Source organism: Lepidochelys olivacea (assembly GCF_965140295.1).
Source record: "Lepidochelys olivacea isolate rLepOli2 genome assembly, chromosome: 1".
Lineage (NCBI taxonomy): Eukaryota > Metazoa > Chordata > Testudines > Cheloniidae > Lepidochelys > Lepidochelys olivacea.
In genome coordinates this window covers 189748679-189770811 of record NC_140411.1, presented here as the reverse complement: position 1 = coordinate 189770811, position 22133 = coordinate 189748679, and the positions used below count along the sequence as shown (strand labels likewise).

The window sequence follows — 22133 nt, the reverse complement described above, 5'->3', positions numbered from 1 at the left end:
TCCTTCCCAACACCAAATATGGCGATCAGTTAGTGTTAGACCCTGAGCATGTGTGCAGGACCCACAAGGCAGATACCTGGGAACAGAGGTGAAAGTAAGCCGGTACGGTGTACCGAACCGAACCGGCTTCCCTAGGCTGACGATTTAAAGGGCCTGGGGCTCCCTGCAGCAGCCAGAGCCCCGGGCTCTTCAAATCGCCACCCAAGCCCCGCTGCCGGAGCGCTGGGGTAGGAGGGCCCCATTGGCGATTTAAAGGGCACGGAGCTCTGCTGCAGTAGCGGCAGCCAGAGGCCTATGCCTTTTAATCACCCCAGGGCTCTCCGCTGCCTCTGCAGATGGTAGCTCCAGGGGTGATTTAAAGGCCCTGGAGCTCCCAGCTGCAGCTGGAGCACCGCCTCTTCCGGTTGAGGCACCGCCTCTTCCGGTTGAGGCCACACCCCCCACTCAGGACTCCAGCATACCAGTAAATCCTTTAAACTACTTTCATCCCTGCCTGGGAAAGAATTTGTAGTAACCCAGAGCCCTCATGTTCTGCATTTTTCATCCCTCTTACTAATCTATCACAAATTAGTTAATCTTTTAAAATTTGATAACATAAGAGCCAAGGGTCACCCACGGAAATTAATAGGCAGCAGGTTTAAAACAAACAAAAAGAAATACTTCTTAACACAATGTAGTCAACCGGTGGAACTCATCGCCAGGAGATGTTGTAAAGGCCAGTACTATAACTGGGTTCCAAAAAGAATTAGATAAATTCATGGAGGATAGGTCCATCAATGGCTATTAGTCAAGATGGTCAGGGATGTAATCCCATGCTCTGGGTGTCCCTAAGCTTCTGACTGCCAGATGTTGGGAGTGGATGACTGGGGATAGATCACTTGATTGTTGCCCTGTTCTGTTCATTCCCTTTGAAGCATGTGGCATTGGCCCCTGTTGAAAGACAGGATATTGGGCTAGATGGACCTTTGGTCTGACCCAGTATGGCCATTCTTATGTTCTTATGATAATTGCATGAGAAGCCATTTTATGTAGTTTGATGGGGAGAATCACATCATTTTCTAGAAGATAGTAGGCGGCTCGATTGTAATTGTTCTGTGCAGAGGAAGAAAATGTATAACTGGGATCCACTATCTGTATGTTCAGCTCTGACCATCTGGTTGATTTAAGAAAAAAATAATGGTACAATCAATTTCCTGTGGCAGAGGGCCAGTACAAGACCTATGCCCCACTTACACCATGAAAGTGGGGTTTACATGAGACTTAAGTAATGCATAGCCATTCTGCTGGTCTTCTGCAAAGGATTGTACTACATCCTGAGTCCTCTTGGATTTACAGAATGCAACATACAAAGCCTGAATATTTTCTTTCTGCATCTGAGGAACCTGATTCTCCAGTTCCATATATACCACACAGGAGATCAGGTTCTCTGTGTGCCTGGAGATGTTTTGATTCTTAGGAAAAAAGGGCTTCTCTTATGAAACATTTTTACATAGTTGTGCAGTGGTTTCAACTGTAAACTGTGACAAAGTTCCTCCTCTACCTTGGTGGGTGTTGCGCTTATTGGCGGATTTGCTCGCCTTGGAGCTTCCTGGCATCCCTCAGTTTGGCCGTTTTCATGAACCCACAGTCCAGGTCAACTCCTCCTGTGTCTGACCAGGAGTTGGGAGGTTTGGGGGGAACTCGGGCCTGCCCTCTACTCCGGGTTCCAGCCCAGGGCCCTGTGGAATGCAGCTGTTTAGAGTGCCTCCTGGAACAGCTGTGCAACAGCTACAACTCCCTGGGCTACTTCCCCATGGCCTCCTCCCAACACCTTCTTTATCCTCACCCTAGGACCTTCCTCCTGGTGTCTGATAATGCTTGTACTCCTCAGTCCTCCAACAGTATGCGTTCTCACTCTCAGCTCCTAGCACCTCTTGCTCCCAGCACCTTACACGCGCACCACAAACTGAAGTGAGCTCCTTTTTAAACCCAGGTGCCTTGATTAGCCTGCCTTAATTGATTCTAGCAGCTTCTTGATTGGCTGCAGGTGTTCTAATCAGCCTGTCTGTCTTAATTGTCTCCAGAAGGTTCCTGATTGTTCTGGAACCTTCCCTGTTACCTTATCCAGGGAAAAGGGACCTACTTAACCTGGGGCTAATATATCTGCCTTCTATTACTCTCCTGTAGCCATCTGGCCCGACCCTGTCACAAAACATTAAATGATATGGACTTTAGAGTCCATATGTACACATATTATAATTACTCATGGTTGTGACTGCAGTGGCCACACAGCACAGTCTCCCATAGCACATATGCAGTGTGGTGGTGCCGCTCCTGAACGTTGTATTAGGTTTTGCACAATTATTCTTTTGGCTGCTGCACATTGGATTTTCTGTCTTTGTGCATTGATTTGTTTATAACTATAATAAAAGATAATTCTATTAGCCATCTGTACTGCTGCCCTTTGATACCTTACATGATAAAAAATATAAAAGACAAGTAAAAGCATAAGAAAAAATCAAATGACATGCTAAAGGCTTTTGAAAATAAATAATAATTAAAAATGTAAAATCTAATTCAAAAGGGTCCAGTTGTAAAATCTCTCTGAGATCAAGAAGGAGGGTAACTTGATATGTAATACTGTGTCCTCTACATCATGTGTACAAATTTAATTACAGCTACTATGTGATATCACTCCTAGATATAAAGTATTCACATTGATTCTTTCAGATTTCTATATCCCTAGGGATCAAAAATCAGCAAAAAATAATGGCATAATGACACCCTAGATTCAGCAATCTATCCAGCACCCACAGTGTTTTGAACTTGAGTAATTTTATTGTGAATCGTGTGATATTTGGTGGGAGTTTTAAAGACAGTGAATGGGATGTAGGTTCCTACATGCCTAAATCCCTTTTGAAAATGAGACTTAGGTTCCTAAATGAGTTTTGTTTTGATGAAATGAAAAGCCAGGAATAAGGCTGAAATTTTTTAACATATTTGTGTTATGGTTGCAGAGAAAAGCTTAAAAACGTGACTCTTAAGTACTAAAAAAACAAAAGGCAAATAAAAAGACTCAGAATGGTTTGGTTTGGTTTATTTCATGATTTTGGTGGACCTGAATCATAATTTTTGAATGCTTGGGTCTGACAATACTGCGCCCAGAAAATCAATGCTCATCTAGGCTAGGGAGATGGAAAAAGGGGCCGGGCAGCATTCACCAAGTGGCCTTTTCCCAGTCCTCCATCTCTACAGGATAGTTGACAATGGCTATCGAAGAGATACACCTAGTTTTGTCAGTTAGTTTACAGATATCATGTAAAAGGCCATGGTTCACAGTGTGCACAGACTACTTTACAGCTGCCATGCAACACCATTTTTCATGGCTCATGTGCACAGTTTCACAGCTGTTAAGCAGTGCTATGTTTCCTAGCCAATACACACTTGTTTTTTTGCAGCTGCTCTGCTTCTCATGAAGTTCATGTACCTAACTGTTTATTGCTCACGTGCTATTCTCCCTCATACTTATGCGTAATCTTTTGTAATGGATGAGTCAATGCTATCTAACACAGATTTTGTGTGCACATTTGTTGGATTCATTTATTTATGAAAATGCTGAAGTCTGACTCAGCATTCATATGAAAGGATTTTTGAACTATTCCAATGCAATAGATCTTTTTAGCCTGTGCACTGCATTATTTTTAGCTACTGTCTTATGCTACATCTCATAGTATACTTACAAGTATTATCCTTGATGAAAACCACAGTCTCCCCACAGGCAAATGGAGCTCTTAAAAGCAAAAAACAAAAAAACAACATAACTTACTTCCTCATCCTATAAATGTTCTTTTTTTATTGTAAATCTTTTGTAATTGTAAATTCTTATGGGGATATTTTTCAGTAGCATATGGGAAGTACAATAGATTACCTGAGGCCAAACATATACAGTGGGTTCATAGATTCTAAGACCAGAATCATTTATGATCATCTAGTAATGGACTTCCTACAAAACACAGGTCGTCTAATTTCACCCAGTGATTCCGGCATGTAACCTAATAACTTGTGTTACAAGATACAGTTTTTCTTATAAACAAGAAGCAAAACAAGATAATTCCAATAACCACAATACCAAGAACTTTTAAAACACAAGCAAATAAAAAAGAATAAGAAAGACAAGTAGACTGAGCAGTTTCCCCCTAATTTTGCCTTTTTGTTTTCTTTTCCTTAGTGATATAGCAAACTCTGTGCTCTGTACACTATAATTCCTTTAAAAAGGGGAAGGGTTTGCCATACAGTGTGATTTCACTTGTGTCTATGTTAGCCAATTCTGCTTGTTTAGTTTCTTTGGTCTCTACTAGTGCATTTCTTTAACTGTACCATGATGAAGATTTCAGTTATGTGGTATTTTGTATATGTAACCCTCATTGTCTTATTTTGGTTCAAATCCTCCCTATATGCAACAATATTCTACCTATAGCAGAGCTGGTCAAAACTTTTAAATTTAAACTATTTTTTGGTGGAACTCCAGAGTTAGCTGCACCAGGATAGCTTGAAGCTTGTTAATTGAGCTGACTTCAAGGTTACTCATAGAGAAAGACCACACGCTCAGTTCAATGGTGGAGGCTCAACAGGTTGATTGTTGACAAGGGATAGTATCCGTGCTCTGGATCAACGGTTACAGGTACACTAACACATGTATGCTGCGACAAGGTGCCAGCTCAATCAGCATAACATAATGTTGTCCCCTAGGCCAATACAAAGATCCCCTTCCTATGGCTTCTTCTTTTAGACATTAATACTATCAAGGTACGTATTACATTCCAGATGTTGTTACCCTCCTTGTTTGAATAAAACGCCCTCATCCATTATCCTGTCATTCCATCCTTATCTTTATGAGGGGTCTGTGTGTTCCTGTATACCCTCTCAGGAATTATTTTATGTTGTTACTTAAGAGGTTTGTGTGTTCCTGTACCATCCTTTCAGGTCAGGAATGTGTTTAGTTGGTTAGCTGATGCCTAGTATTACTATTCTAACAAGGCCTAGTTTGGTTTATACAGTTAGCCATGCTTAGTGCTCCAGCAAGACCTATAATGGCACAATATCTTACTGTGATTCTTTTAAAAGAGGCTTTTCAAACCTTATTGCGCCTTGGTGATTTATTTATCAGTACAATATTTAGTAAGAATTAATCAAGTAGAATTGTAGAGTTATTTCTCCTGTCCTATTGAATGTTAAAATTTCTCTAATAATCTTGGACTCTATTCTTTTACCCAAATGAATGAAGGGAATCTAGTCCTTAAAATGTTCTTTGTACCTTCTGAGTACACTAGGGGTCCTATTATGTCATCTACCTGACTCGCAAAATGAAAAAGATAAGATCCTTGCCACAGTATTATATAAAATCTAGCCATAGTGATAGAGTAAAAAGATTTTGGTAAATAATCTTCTTTCTTGACTGTTTATAAAAAGTATAAGGAAGACATGGACAGGGCAGATGATGGGACCTTGTGAAGTCTTATGTATAAGTCTATGTTGATATTTATACTAGAAATGGCCCAAATGTTGTTTGTTCATTTGAACATCTGTGAATTTGGCTCAATTACAAGTCCCAGAGCAACCCATTAAAGCCAACATTTTGTTCTTCCAGCCTAATAGTAGTGATGTGTTTAATCAAATTAATTATATGATTTGCTGAATTAAAAAAAGAATGTGTCAAATGCCAGCCAAAAGTATAAAACTGATTTTTCATTGTGCAAGCTCCTATTCAGGCTAGACAGAAAGTCTTTTTTAGCTCACTTTCTGATCTTTCTAGCTGAACTGAAAATTGAAACTAGCACAGATCAAAAGTTCTCAGAGAATGAATGCTTTTCTGCTGTTTTTGGAGTGCACACAAAAACCAATGCTAGGAGATTTACTTTTAGGTAGAATACTTCAGCCTTCCTTTGCAGAAAATTATTGGTTTGATATTATCATCATAATGACTTTGGATCACAATTTGAAGGTGAGGGGCATATTTGCATTACTACAGTTAAACATATTTGCAAGGAACATTTTCTCAATTATATGTAGAACATAAGATGAGAAATTGATATCAAGATGTTTTCAAGATGGAATTTTTGGCAGTACTGTAATTCCTTTCCTTAAGTCCAGCATTTTTCCTCCCCCGTTAAAGGCAGTTATTACCAGCATAATTATTTAGACAATGGTGTCTCTGTACAAAAACAGAGAGTTTTCCTTTGTGTCTACAACCATTACTAATTTACAGGTGAATTCTTTGACTTTTGTTCATGTGTTTAAGTGAGTAGACCTCTAAGGGGCATCTTGTATGGATAAGTAATGGTAGGAATGGGCCATTATTTTGTTCTGCCTTTTTTTTTTTAATTCTTATCAATGCAGTATACATGGGACAACTTTCTTAATTGTAAGAGAAAAGTGTGAACTGAGCACAAGACTAGGAAACAGGAATTATATCAGTTCTAATTCTGCCCCTGAAACTCTTGCTTTTTGACCTTAGGCAAATAATTTTAGGTCTAATTTTTAGACATACTGAGCATTCAAAAATACAGTTGTAATCACTGGGAGTTGCAGGTGTTCAACATCTCTGAAAGTCAGATCTTCAACCTTTGTGTCTATTTTTATTTTTGTTAAATGGAGTTAATGCCTTTCTCAAATGGCTCTTATAAAGGGGTAATTATTTGTGCCTTGTAAAGCACTCTTCAGAGGAAAAGTACCAACTAGTATTATTGCAAAAAAAAAAAAAAAGAACTATATGTAGTTTAATGATTTCAGGAAATATTTTCCTGGTAAATAGAAATACTTGTGAAATATTAAGTGTGAAAACCAACCATAATGATTTGCTTACATTTCTGGAACAATCAGAATGTTTGTAATATTGTAGCTAACTATTGTAAAGCACTTTGGTTAAAAGCGCTATATTAAAAATACCCTTAATAACAAGGTTTTTTTGTTCTACAAATAAAAGCACACAACTCACATTTTAATATCAGTAGTCTTACCTTTCTAATGCGATGGATGTGCCCTCTCTACCCCACTGTGGCAGCCCCCAAGCTGGAGCTGGGAAGGAGGGAGGTCTCTCCCCCACCACAGCAGCTACAGAGCTGACGCTGGGAAGGAGGGCCTTCTCTCCCCAGCAGCCCAAGCCCTGGAGCTAGGGAAAGTCACATCTCTCTAGCCACCGCTGCCCCACACATCCCAAATTCCCCCGACCCCCCTCTTCTCACCCCACTGCCCGCACCCACCTACCCCCTATTCTCCCCAAGGCCACCACCTCACATGTGCATCTTCTCCAGGGTCCAGGCACCTAATTAGTGGAGCAACACCTGCACGGCTCCACTAATTAAGTGGGTGGCCCTTCATTCTCTTGTGTACGACTGCCCAGGCACGCACATTAGAGGGAACAATCCGGGGACCACCTGAATGGAGCTCACAGACCACTGGTAGTCAGCAGACCACAGTTTGAGAACCTCTCCTTTATAAGCTTTTATATAATGGCAGAGACATTTGAAGAATAATTCAAAAGCAAGCTTGTTTTTCTGACTCAGGATTTATGATGGTACATTTGCCATGAATCTAAAGAAGGCAGCCCCAAACTGAGCTCTTTAACCCTCCTATGCCAGAATGTTCATAGACTGGATATTGTCATGCTTACCTCTAGCCAGGACTTTCTCCTATTTCAACAAGTGCCCCAAAATACCACATTGCATTGCCAAAAGCCTTGAATAATTGACGTGATTTAAAAGGTCTTGAAAAGAGCAGCTCTACAAAATTGTAACGCAGTTCTTGTCCACAAAACATTGTTTGTGTACAGTTACCTCCCCTGAAAAGTCATGGAAACAAATGGAGATGTTAGCCACACAATTGTTTTCCATTGTCCATTTACATGGCTGACAATCAGAGTTGTCAAGAACCCAGCTTCTGTTTCTCATTCTTTTATTTGTCGATTGCAAAGTGGCAATTCTTCAACAACTAAAACTTTAGGGGGAGGGATAGCTCAATGGTTTGAGCATTGGCCTGCTAAACCCAGGGTTGTGAGTTCAATCCTTGAGGGGGCCATTTGGGATCTGGGGCAAAAATTGGGGATTGGCCCTGCTTTGAGCAGGGCGTTGGACTAGATGACCTCCTGAGGTCCCTTCCAACCCCAGTATTCTATGATTCAAAAACAGACTTCAGCGAGAAACTGCAGAACTGGAATTAATTTGCAAACTGGACACCATCAAATGAGGCCTGAATAAAGACTGGGAGTGGATCAGTCACTACAAAAAGTAATTTTCCTTCTGCTGATACTCACATCTTGTCAACTGTTGGAAATGGGCAACTTCCACCTTGATTGCATTGACCTCATTAGCTCTACAAAAGTAATTTTCCCTCAACTGTTGAGAATAGGCCACTTCTACCTTAATTGAATTGTCCTCGTTAGCACTGACCCCCCCACTTGGTAAGGCAACTCCCATCTTTTCATGTGCTGTAATATTTATATTGCTTACTGAATTTTTTACTCCATGCATCTGATGAAGTGGGTTTTAGCCCACGAAAGCTTATGCCCAAATAAATTTGTTAGTCTCTAAGGTGCCACAAGGTCTCCTCCTTGTTTTTGCTGATATAGACTAACATAGCTACCACTCTGAAACCTGTCATTATGATTTAAGTCTTTTATTCTTCAAGAAGAAGATCTCTTGTTATCTGAAGCTAAAATAAAGGAGAAAAACCTGGGAAACATGCAGTGTCACTGGGCTATAGCAACCACCATGCCCATGTTTTCAATGCTTTGACTCCACACAGTAACCTAATGATAGAGAAAAAGAATTGGAGCATTAGGGCAATATGCAAACTAACAATCTGCTAGACCACTTTATATAGATATTGAATGAGGAGGGAAAGGAGAATGCCCTCTGCCAGCTGTTGCCTCTACAATCATATTTATATACTATCCCATGACAAATATCAGTGGACATACATGTTTAACCATCTGGGAACCTGCCTTTCAGGAACCTATTGCTCTTCATAGATAGTGCTACAGAACAATGAGACTACCATCGTTGAATGTGAGTTTTTCAGGACAGACTTAACCACAAGTCCTGGTTAAAAACAAGTCCACACAGACATACATGTAGTAAAATACATGCCAGGACTTGATAGACTATGTGAATAGCCTCAGTGTAGATGCTTTCTACCTTCATTAAGCTACTCTTAACTGTCTTAAGGGGCAGCAGTATTGCCAACTCTTGCCATTTTATTATGAATCTTGAGCAGCAGACCCACACCATCCTTGACATCTCCTTTGTTTGACATATTTGAAGAATCCCTTCCTGTTGTCTCTAACATTCCTTTCCTACTGTAACTCATTCTTTGTCTTGGCTTTCCTGACTTTGTGCCCGCATGCTCATGCTGTTCCCATGTATACTTCCTTGATGATATGCCCCTCCTTCCATTTCCCGTATGTATCCCTTTTGGTTTTTAGATAACTAAAAAGCTCCACATTGGCCTCCTGTGGTGGTTCTTATCTTTCCTCTTTGTCAGAATAGCTTGATGGTGGACCGCTAGTATTACATCTTTTAGGAACTGCCAGCCCCCTTTTCTTTCTAATTGGTCTTTCCATGGGACCTTGCCTGCTATAACTCTGAGTTGGCTGAAATCTGCCTTTCTGAAGACCAGTGTTTTTGTTTTGCTGTTCTCATTCCTCTTTTCCATAGGATCTTGAATTCTATCAGATCATGGCTACTTCCTCCCAATTTCCCAACCATCTTCATGTTCGCAACTAATTCATCCCGGTTGGTCAAGACCATATCCAAAATGGATGACCTCCTACTTCTTTCCTCAACTTTCTGAATCAGAAAGCTACACATGCTAAGAATTTGTGGGACATATTATGTTTTGCTGCAATAGTCTTCCAACAGATATCAGGGAAGTTAAAATCCCCCATTAATACTAGCTCATGTGTGTTAACTAATCTTGTTACCTGCTTGTAGAATGACTCATCCACTTCTTCTTCCTGATTTGGTGATCTATAATAGACTCCTGCCATAACATCACTACTGTTCTTTTCCCTTGTTATCCTCACTCAGAGACTTTCAGTAGATCTATCACTCACTTCCTCTTGGACCTCAGAGCAAGTGTATGCATTCTTGACATATAGTGCAATGCCTCCTCCTTTTTACACAAACCTATCCTTTGAGAACAAGCTATATCCCTCAATGTTAATATTCCAGTCATGAGAGTTATCCCACCAAGTCTCTGTAACGCCAATTAAGTCATAATTTTCTTCGTATACCATGTGTAATGGTACCTCGCTCTCCCGCTTGGAGGGAGGCCACCCAGGCTGGTCCTGTCTGGCCAGGACCAGAGTTCACAGGAATGCCAAGAGCCCACAATAGGTCTGGGTGATCACTAGCCACTGTCAGGCTTTTGCCTGGGCTTGGGAGGCTCAAGCTGTCAGCTCTTAAACAGTATCTATCAGGGCTGGCTGTGGTCTGATTGGAGCTCAGGCAGCCAGCAAACAACACAGTCTATCCAGGCTGGCTTTGGCCTGAGTAGAGCTCAGGCAGCCAGCAAACAACACAGTCTACAGGTGAGCTGGGGCCTGGGCTTGAGTAGGCTCAGGTTGCCAGCAATCCTCACAGTCTTTCAGGGCTGGTTTTAGCCTGGGCAGAGCTCAGGCAGCCAGCAAACAAATAGTCTCTAAGGGTGACTGGTAAGGGAAGCTCCTCTTCGGAACTAGAGCCTCCTGGCACAGTGTAGGGGGTCAGCCACCCCAGGGTGGAGTGGCAGGGGGATGTGGGCCCACCCTACTCCACTGCATCCCAGCTCAGGGCCCTGGCAGGGGCAGGATTGGCTGCCCCTGCATTGGCGGGAATCCAGCCGCAACACACCAACTGAGCCACACCTGGCTCTGCAGCCAGCTGCTCTATGGCTGCCCCTGGGCTACCTCCTGCCACCCCAGGGTTCTGTACCTCTAGCTTCCAGGCCTCTTCTGGCTCCTTGGGGTATACAGCAGCAGGCACTCCAGGCCAGTCCTCGTCAGCATCTGTGGATTGGGCACCGCCCAGCAACGGTTTCTCTCAGGGACGCAGCCAAACCAGCAGAGCATCCTTCTCCTCCACAGCTCCCCTCCAACTGTGCTGCAGGGCTGGCCTTTTATACTGCCGGCCACACCCAGGTACTTCCGGCAAGGGGGGCAGGGCAATCTAGGCTTCGCCCTCCTAGGGTAGTATAATGTTCCCTCGCTTGGAGGGAGGCCACTTGGCCTCTCTACACCATGACTTCCAGTTCATCCTACTTGTTCCCCATACTCTTATCATTTGTATACAGGCACTGAAAATATTTTCCAGACTGCCTTGTTGCTTTTCTTCTTCCCTTTTTAATGCAATTTAATCAGATCTACACAAGACCTCCAATAAAGTGGCTGAGAATCTGTACAGGGTAATTTCAGAATCAGGGCCTTTGTGCATGCGTTTAACCATAAGGGCAGTATCATTGTTTTTTCAAATGGGAACTCAGATTCTGGAGCACAATTCTACAGTATGGAGTGGACTCTGTAGCAAATTCTATGATCACAGAATCATGGAACACAGGGGATCCTGCACGTAAGCATTCATATAGACCCTCAGAACTAACCCTCTTCACCTTACTCCAATAGGACTACTTGTCTGAGTAAGGTAGGTTTGGGGCATGCAGGTTTAAGGACTCGGTATGTGCAGCTTTCATGAAATTGGTTGGTGTAATCTGAGTTGGCAGACAGCTTGAAATTACAGTAGAACCTGAGAGTGACAAACACCAGAGTTACGAACTGACCAGTCAACCACACACCTCATTTGGAACCAGAAGTAGACAATCAGGCAGCAAAAGAGACCCAAAAAGGCAAACATAGTACAGTACTGTGTTAAACATAAACTACTAAAAAAATAAAGGGAAAGCAGCATTTTTCTTCTGCATAGTAAAGTTTCAAATCTGTATTAAGTCAATGTTCAGCTGTAAACTTTTGAACAAACAACCATAACGTTTTGTTCAGTTACAAACACTTCAGAATTACAAAAACCTCCATTCCTGAGGTGTCCATAACTCTTGAGGTTCTACTATAATGCTGCTTGAAGAGACGTATATCTTAGCAGAAATACTAATGTTTCAGAAAATAACATTTTTCCACTATTATCAAGTAGTATTATAGTTTCCAAACTAAATCTGGTAGAGAAGAGTGCTTCTGAAACACTTGATTTCTGAAAAGAAAAGGATTTTTCCATTGCCTAGATTAAAGCATCTGAATTTGTGAAATTCACTACAGCAATTTTAATCCTAGAAAAATGTAAGGCTTCACTTTCTAAACATTAGAACCTAATCCTACATTGTCAAAATCAATGAATGTTGCCATTAATTTCTATTGCAGCAGGATTGGGCTATAGAGATTTTTCCAAAATGGTTGTGGGTATGTGTAGACCAATTTAACTTTGAAAAATATATTTTTTTTAAATCTGTGTCTGTCTCCCTTTCTCAAAAAAGTATGCTACGCTTTTAATTCTAGAATACTGGAAGTTTTATCAGGTTTCCAACTACGGATTCCTCATTCTCCCATCTCTACTATTTTGTTCATTTTAAAATGAAAGAAATATTTTTAAATGAATGGTAAATAATGGGCACTTTGTCAAAGAGGGTACCCTAAATAGTGAGGTTTGACCCTTTCTCTCCCATTAGATGTACAAACAAGTTGGAAATGTTATCAGCCTGTCATATTGCATAGTCTGCTGTATCTTTGCCATTTTATAATGCTTGTTAAATTGTACTATAAAGAAAAATGATTGCAGGACAGATTTAGGTGTTTAGAAATATTCATTATCTTTGCGTTTATGTGAATTTTGAGGGTCAAAGTTATGCATTTTTATCAGACTTCTTATCTTTCAACCTAAGTGAAGATCAATGCTTTAAAAAGGGAAGGGATTTTTCTTGAATGTTAAAATGATTTGGTACAGAGGAAATACTAATGGGGACTTTTATTACTTTATAGAAAAAAATGTGTGATTAAAAAGTGACAAAATTTTTAATATTGAGAAGAGACAAGTTTGATTTTTTTGATTCCTTTGAGTTAAGGCTGGAGAACAATCAAAGGGTCATTCATAGAAAGAATAAAATTGGTTTTTAGAAAGAACCAGTTCAAAAGTATTGATGGCCTTCAGGAAAGTAAAATGGCAAATTGGTGGGGTATTCTGGAGACACTTGTTGCTCACCATGCTGTACCAGTTCTGTTGATAGAAGGCTTGGGTTTCCCGAGTTGTTTATCCTAGTTCGCTCACTAGCACTATGTACATGTTAGTGCTGTTAGAGCTGGGGGAAGTGCTAGCTGGATCTTTGTAAAGGCATGGCACATAGTGCTTCTGGTTAAATTAAGGCTTTAACAGTTATAATGCCTCCAGGCACTGCTACTGGGACAGTGCCCTTCCACCAGTATGCCTCTTTACACTCAAGAGACATGGTTTAGCTCTGTTTGAGACCCTGATCATGCACTTAAGTACATGCCTAACGTTAAGCCTGTGAGTAGTCCCATTCACTTCAAGCATGTACTTAAGTGCCTACCTGAATCGGGGCCCATATCAACGGGACTAAGTGATATACATCCAAAAGTCCTAAGGCAAAGCTTTGCAACCAGGGACATAAAACCAACCGTGTATCAAATTTCTGAGCTGGAACCACAGCAAGCAGGGTGGCAGATGAAACAGCCACAAGTTCTTATTGCTAAAAGGCAAACATAGTACGGTACAAATCAGCTGTCAACGAAACCAGCATCATGTATGAGCTTGATTTCCTATGAGACACTCAATATTGCTTTCATCACTGAGGTCTAGTATGCTTGCAGTCTCCAGCCCTGTCATAGTCCAAATCATGTAGTAGTATTAGCCAAGCACAAAAAGAGAATGATCCAGAATGAAGCAAAAAGAAGAAAAGGAGGCAGAGTAGCACCCTTCTTGCCCACTGTCCCAGATGCCTTTGGATTTTCTGTGAGATAAAGGATTAGTGATCTGCTTACCTCTAGGCAAAGACCCTTGGACCCAGTCCCTCCACTGTGAGGTAAAGAAGTATTTTTATCTCCATTTTACAGGTGCAGAACTGAAGTACACAGATTATTTGCCCAAGGTCAAACAGGAAACCTGAGGCAGAGCTAGGACTAGAACCCAGGTGTTATGAGTAATAATTCCATGCCTTAACCACAAGACTGTGCTTCTTTCCCCTGTGAAACTTCCAGCTTCATCTGGAAGTGTTTTGGTGATCAGTGTGAGAACCTCCAATCTCTCTATGTTTGGTGTTTCTTTAGCACTCATCACAGTGGTATCTAATAGCTGATTCTTTCCACCCAGAAATAGTTTTCCTTTTCTCATACATGCCTACATGTATAATATAAGTGTTAATAAGATGTTTGCTAGAATAATTATTGTATGTTAAGAAGTTGCCTGTTATTTTTAAGACAAAAATGGGGATGGCCAACTTTAAAAAAAAATCATCAGGTTGCACGTATCCAACTGTAGTATTTTTAAACTAGCAGGATGTTTGAAATAAAATGGTACTTCCTTTGAGAAAAAAAATCCAATCTTTTTTAAAATTAGGTTGCGGGGTTTTTTTGTTCATTTCAGTTCTCATGAAAATGAATGATTGATAGTACTAGCTGAAGCTAGACATAATGTGGCAGACTCTGGGGAAACTTTCCAGAACAGTTTTGTAGTCCTAACATGTAGCTTCCCTGATATTCTAATAGTTGGACTCTCTGGAGAAGAATGTCAGTAATACTGAATAGTTCTAAATTATAGTTTGGGGATGCTGACAAATGCCACTAGGGATTCTAGGGATTCACTGAAGTTGACCAAACTGATTTCTCATGTGAAAAATGTTGATAGATCCACATCTTCAAACAAAAACACCACTCCAGTAAAGTGGGATGAGATTTTTATATAGAATGATGAATTGCATTCAATATTTTAAATTTCAGTTTCCTCACTGAGTCTTTGCTCTCCTTTCATTCTCGGGGCCTTTCGTTCTATTTCTGTCAGGTGGGTTGGGGTAAAAGGCTGAGACTGAATGAGTGCCACGAACAATTATTACAAAACATCACAAGCAAATGTGATTGATAACTCATAGGAACATAGGAATTGCCAGGCCAGATCAGAGCAGTGATCTATCTAGTTCCGTACCCTGTCTCCAAGAGTAGGCAGTTCTAAGTTCCATGGTAGCAGGATTAGTGGGTTGCACTGCAGACCTTCATAGCTGTGGACACTCTGTTACCTCACTAAAAACAACTGAAATACAAATTGTCTTGTCTTTGAGGGGGAAGGAAGTGGGGGGAGGGATTTTTCAGGAAAATCAGGAACATGAGAGTTGCCCTGGTCATAGGTAGACAAGGCCTCATCCAACAAAATCTGCTGCAGAGCAATATAATTGACCCAGGAGTCCGTATAGCCATGGGGGGAGTTGCTGTTGTTGCCTGAGACATGCATGGGGGATTCTGTAGGCAAGGGAGTTCCACAGCTAGGAATACTCTGGCTTACTTTCGGGGAGATTAGGGAGCCATTGTAGCAGAAATAGGCATGACCTCATATTAGTATTAATACTGAGAATATCATGATTTTAAGGCATCATGTTCGGATGATTTGGATAGTTACATGTGATGATGTCTTCTAACATATGTAATAGCTCATAAATCTCTGCTTTCTTGTCTAAGGTTTTCATCAGTATCACTTCTTGGATTGGTTAGCAGGGAATACTAAAGGCAGGGCAGCTAGCACACTTGCTTCTTTCCCTCTCTGCCATTCCTGATGTCTCCCCATCAGGCAGTCTGTAATTTTGAGCTTAACAAATGTAGTCTGGTCTTCAGCATTGCAGCATAATGTGCTGTAGCTGCAACGGTGAGCTAACTCTGGATAGTGTATTGTTACATTGCTTTCTGGATCTCCAAAAACTGTTTAAATAGTAAATTAATAATAATGTTTGTTTGTTTGTTTGTTTGTTTGTTTGTGTCATGAGACAGAGGATGTTTTGGAAAAACATGTCCATTTTTTACTTAGTTTTTAGGTGTCTAAACTCTGAGAAGGAGACAGAATTATACATTATACAAAAACTATCTTTAGTTAATAGGGCACATTGTACTTTTGTCAACTCTGTAAGGTAGGGTGTATGTAGGGGAGGGTGTGTGTGTGTGTGTGTGTGTGTGTGTTCTGAAGCTGCATGGTGCACTGAGTGAATAATATGTTGCTTGTATTCTTGTTAGAAGTACTGTCTTGACAGCACACTGAGGAATTTTGGCACTGAATTAAAAGCAAGAATAATTCAGGGAATTGTCACTATTCAGAATAGGGTGACCAGATAGCAAGTGTGAAAAATCAGGGGCGGGGGGGAATAATAGGTGCCTAAATAAGAAAAAGCCCCCAAAATCGGCACTACCCCTATAAAATTGACATCTGGTCACCCTAATTCAGAAGGCAGCAAGTAAAAAACAGGCTAAATCATAAGCATTGGAATATCACCATTAGAGCTGTTTTACTACAGGAAAACAAAATTAGCATATAACTGACAGGGCTGGATTTCACAGTAGGCACATGCCTAGAGGCGCCAGCATTGTAGAGGCACCTAAAAATTCAAATTTTGCCCAGCAGAGGGCAAAGCCAGCTAGCGTTGCCAGGCATCCATCCGTTTTTTGTCCAGAATGCCTGGTCAAAAAGGGACCCTGGCAGCTCCGGTCAGCGGTACTGACTGAGCCATTAAAAGTCCATTTAGTGGTGCAGTGGAGCTAAGGACGACTCCCTGCCTGCCCTGGCTCTGCACGGCTTCCAGAAGTGGCCAGCATGTCCCTGCAGCCCCCAGATGCAGGGGCAATCAGGGAAGCTCCGCAGGCCGCTCTCGCCCCGAGCGATGCCTCCACAGCTCTCACTGGCTTAGGTGAGCCCAAGGTGTTAATCCGGCCCTGATCACTGAGCTCATTATAAATTTTAGAGATGGGGCAAAAACGCAACATGGTTTTTAACAAAAATAGTGCTTGCTTGTGTACAGGCCTTCTGGACTAGGAAACTGGGACAGCTTTGATTAATCCACTAGAGTAGTTAAATTTAGATAATGTATACATTATTTTAATTTGAAGGTGGCTCACTTCATGTACAATATTGTGTTCAAATTTTTTTTCAATTAGGTGAAAACTCAAAAGAAATGCCCAATAACAATAGTGTTGTTTATTACTCTCATCATGAACTTGAAGTATCATTTTAGCTATCCTGAAGCTTATGTGTGTCTTATTATGCATGAATGGCTGATAATTCTTTTAGTTATATCAGTCTTTACTGTTAGTCATATTGAGGTCTCAACCTTTTAGATTTCTTCCCAAGAAATAAAACAGCTTTTTTGCATAAAAGATATTCTTCAAACATAACTAAGTAGTGAAATATACATGTTTGCATCTAATGGCTTTATGCGTAAAAAGAGTCTACTGTGAATTTAAGAGGATTTGCTTCCCTTTGCCATTAGGTAGCCCAGGAAATACCTTTTATGATACAACATTGAGCACATCCTGTGCCAAGGGAAATGAACTTCGATGAATTTTATTAAGATTTTATTCTCCATTCTTATTTTCACATTCTAATATCCAGTCCCAGAGGAATCAGTCAGTAAAGCTGTATGATGAAGCTAGTTTTGGTAGTCTAATCAGATTCTTTAAAAAGTCAGTTACATGAAGAATCAAATTTTGTTATGAATGCTATTCAAAGTGACAGTTGTGACCTCTTCTCAGTATATTTTCTGGGTATGTGATCAGATTCATGAAGGAATGACGATTAGATCTTCACCCTCAATCAAACTTTAATGATTAAATTCATTGTCTACGTTCAGACTTGAATGCATAATTCTGTTGATAATTTCATATCAAAAGAATATTTTATGAATATCCAAATGTCAACTACTCATTATTTGTGTGTGTTTTCTCTAAACATAGAAATTCAGTAATTAACAACAGAACTATTCATTAAAATCCAAATGCTGATAAATGATAGATAAAAATGTCTTCCATTGATTAAACTTCTACAAAATTAAAAATGTATGCTCATTAGAACAATTTATGAATATGTTTCACTGCATGATATAGAGCTTTAAATTAACACACTGAACATTCAGATTAGTAGCATTCCATTTATTCTTGGTTATAGTATATTCCTCACTGCTGTTCTGATGTCTCAAGACTTGTATTTGGATTGTGTCCATTTTCTGGCCACTAATATCTAAAAAAAGGCTTTGGATATCAGTTGATACTAGCCTCTGAGAAGAAATTTGTTTTAACTGAAGTTAGTAATTGGGAATATATCTGTATTATATAGGGCTGAAGAGCATCTTTTAAATCTCGAGGGCCAGTCCTCAAGCTGCACATAAATTCTCACCCAAAAAACCATTGAAAGGAAGAGAAACAGAGAATTCCTCTTTTGCACCTTCCCTCAAAACCTGCAGAGTTCATACTCTGCAGATCATTTGTGTATGGACATATGGCAAGAGGAATTCTTCGACAGGGCCTGGGTTCAAAGGGTAAAGTTTGTACTTTTTAGCTCATATGCTTACATCTTCTGTTCACCTCCCCTTCCACCCCCCTCCTCCCCCAACTGGCATGCATAATCCAGGCAGATATTGCACCCACTTGTAAGGGTCAACATGAACACAATTTGCCCTTGGCTGTGTTAAAAGCAAATAGTGCTGGAGAACCTCATCCAGCACCCACAGAAGGTTAATGGGAATCTTTCCTTTGCCTTTAACATGCATTGTCAGATCAGGTCCTGAATTTTGCCTGAGTTACTAAACTAAGGACAAGAGGAGAAATGGTGAACATAAAAAGGGCAGAACTACAAAATAATGTTAAATTTAGTCTCTTCTTAAGAACCAATCCTATGCTCTTGATGGTCAGAAGGAGTGGGAGTTTTGCCTGTTTCAGTTGTGTGGGGATAGGCTTATAGCTGAACAGTGAGAAATATTCACTGATCAAGACACACAGGTGAATAAAAGAAAGACACAGAGATGGGTTTAAGTGCCAGGTGGGATCTGTTTCTTACCTAATCCAATCCACAACCAAAATGTCAGCCCCAGACAAGTGCACTCCTTCAAAACCTCCAGCACATTGTACTGGATGTCCCTTTGTGAAATCACTGAGCCACCTGCATCCAAAAAGATTGATGGCTCCCTGCCATACATGTTTCATGAGTATTTCTAACTCAACCAATCTCAGGTTTGGCTGTGACTGTCTAATCCTCCCATGTCCCTCTGAATCCTGCAGGCCCCTCGATCATTTTCCCCGAGGTAAATAACTAGGACAGTGGGTATAGTTCACCCATCAATAAGTGCAGAAGAGACATGAGCTGATTCCAGAATGAGCCCTTTTTGCCAAACCACTGAAGGCAGACAGCCTCAGTCCTGAAGCTCAGCGGCAGTCCGTTTGCCATCCTGGCTGCCTGCGTATGGGCCTAATGCACAATAGAGTGCCTGAAAATCCAAACATCAACCTTGTCTCTGATGTCTCCTGCAATCACAGACAGACAACATAAGCTCATCTTTCCTTCCCCAGTCACCCATCAAAGGGAGCACAGGTCCTGTGACAGTCCAATTTCCAGTGTCCAATTGCCTGGACTCACTGGGAATGAAAACCCTCCAATGCTGACTGCCAGTTAATAATGTCACTACTGCCTGAATGTTGTACCAAAACCAAACCCATTTATTTCTAAATTCCTGGCCCTACATATTGGAAGACACCAATATTAGTGGAAAACTCAAATGGGACATCTCTTGTTGTAAGACTACTACTACTCAGGCTACCTCTGTGCTCCCTTGGTAATACAGTCTACAACAAATTCCCCCCGAGGTATCCAGTTGTACCTGAAACTCTGATTCCAGTACGCAACTGGATCACCAGATTGTTAGCCCACTAAACTGTTCCAAAAATGTTTCCCATACCTCCAAATCTTCCCTCATTTCTATGGTCACCCTGATAAAATTATGAGGCCCTACCCAGCACCACCACTTTCCATGCAAAGTTTAAGTGCTCCATGATCACCTGTACCCATTTTAGTATAACTTTCCTAGAACCTTTGAGTACCCTTATCAACAGCCTTATATTATCTAGCTTTTCTTTGGGTAGCTGTGATACATAGTGCCTTGTATCCAATTCAGTTCCCAAATATGTTAACTTCTGTGTCGGGCCTTCTGTCTTTTCTGTGGCCCCAAGTGCTGCATGTAGGGACAGGATGGAAGATGTCTTTCCTTTGTTCATCCTCACAAGGTCCAAGGAAAAATCAGTACTAGCACCCCGGGTTAAAATTACAGTGCCTGAATGGCTCAGTATAGCTCTAAATAAATGGAATAGAGCATGAGATTTTAAAAAGCAATTCAGCAATAGTGGCCTAACTCTGCTCCCCTTGAAGTCAAAGTGAGTTTACCATTGATTTAGAGTAGATCAAGTTAGGCCAAATTTGAATACCCAAAGTCTTTTACAAAACCATAGTGCTTAAATAAAAAGATATAAACAAAGGGCATCTTAGCTACAATCATTTATGAACCATAAAGACATTAACTAGCTACATTGGCTTGTCACAGTGGTTATAATTAATAAAGGGAATAGTAACATTCAAACAAGGTTATATAGTTTTGCCTTGCAGTACTTTTTGATGCAGCATTGTGAGTCATCATCATCTTGACAAGTTATTGACCAATAATTTTCCACATGAACAAAATAGATTAACAATGTAAATTTGCTTCCTTGTTTAAAAACTGGCTTTTCTTCAGTATCCAAAACTGTGTTCCAATTAATTTATTTTCTTTCTTCCAGAAATAGTGTTCACACTGAACAATCTTTATTCTCAGTACAGTAAATTGAAAAACAGCTACGATTAGTTATCTCAATTCTTCTGACTGCCCCATTCTGCCATCTAGTGGCACTCTGAATACACTACTTTCAAGAAATAAATAACTTTTTTTCAAGGAACTCCTCTAATTTGTGATAATTAACACAAATTTTTGTTGAAGGACTGTATCAGGAAAAAAATCATTTTACTCTTAAAAATGCAAAATAATTTTCCAGATACAAAATGTAATAGATAAAATGTAACTGATTATAGTGTATAAGTATAATATTATGCAAAAGACCGCCACAGTGTGAATTTGTTAGGGGGTAAATAATTGAACTGTGGTGATCAAATTTTTGCAAATTTGCCTTTTTGCAGTAGTAGTGTCATAGAGTTTAAAGCCAGAAAAGACCACCAGATCATCTAGTCTGAGATTCTGCATATCACAGGCCACCAATACCAACATTGTCATTTATAGTAAATTGCCAAGGCAAAACTGTATTATCAGTCTATTTCATAGACAGCAGAATATGGAACCTCAACAGCAAGGGGGTTTACTTATTTATTTTTAAGGTACTTGCAGTTCTGTATTCTAGTGATACTGAGACATTTTTAATATGTCTTCCAGGGTGGAAAAATCCCCATAAGATGGACTGCCCCTGAAGCTATAGCCTACAGGAAGTTCTCTTCAGCAAGTGATGCATGGAGCTATGGGATTGTCATGTGGGAAGTGATGTCCTATGGAGAAAGACCATATTGGGAGATGTCTAATCAGGATGTAAGTACTGCATGAGACCTATCTGCCACTCTGATTAAATGTTCTTTGCAAATGATTGTTATCCCTTTCATTTTTTGCTGTCTTATTTACTTTCTCACTCAGATCCTCAGCTAGTATATATCAACTTAACTCCACTGACTTCAATGAAATTTTGCTGTTTTACACCAGCTGAGGATCCGCCTCTCTATAAGTAAAATTTTGACTGGCTTCCTGGAACAGCTAAAGCCACACCACAAAAAGTCCTAATCAGTTTGCCAGATTCTGGGATTGGATGTGTGCAGCTTCCATCCAAGTCAGTGGGAGCCTTGTGCCTGAACCTGAGGATACAATTTGCTCAACAAAGCAATATATCAATTCCTCCATGAATAATGGTGTTATACCAGTGATCAGTTTGGTCCAATATATCTACAGCATCCTGATGGTGCCCTTCAATGAACATACTTTAGGTGATCAATCCCAAAACACTCCTGGGGCTAATGGGATACAATTTGAAGCTGCCGTGAGAAGAATATTTCTAGTTCTGCTTC

General features: G+C 40.5%; 1 protein-coding gene across 1 annotated transcript in view; it reads left to right on the top strand.

Annotated features, from left to right (window-relative positions):
* The window catches only part of EPHA6 (EPH receptor A6), an 850663-nt gene that overhangs the window by 811323 nt on the left and 17207 nt on the right, over positions 1–22133 (top strand). Inside the window, exon 16 of the mRNA XM_084646856.1 lies at positions 21457–21606. Coding sequence (XP_084502982.1) covers positions 21457–21606 — 150 coding nt within the window. The remainder of the gene's footprint in view (positions 1–21456; positions 21607–22133) is intronic.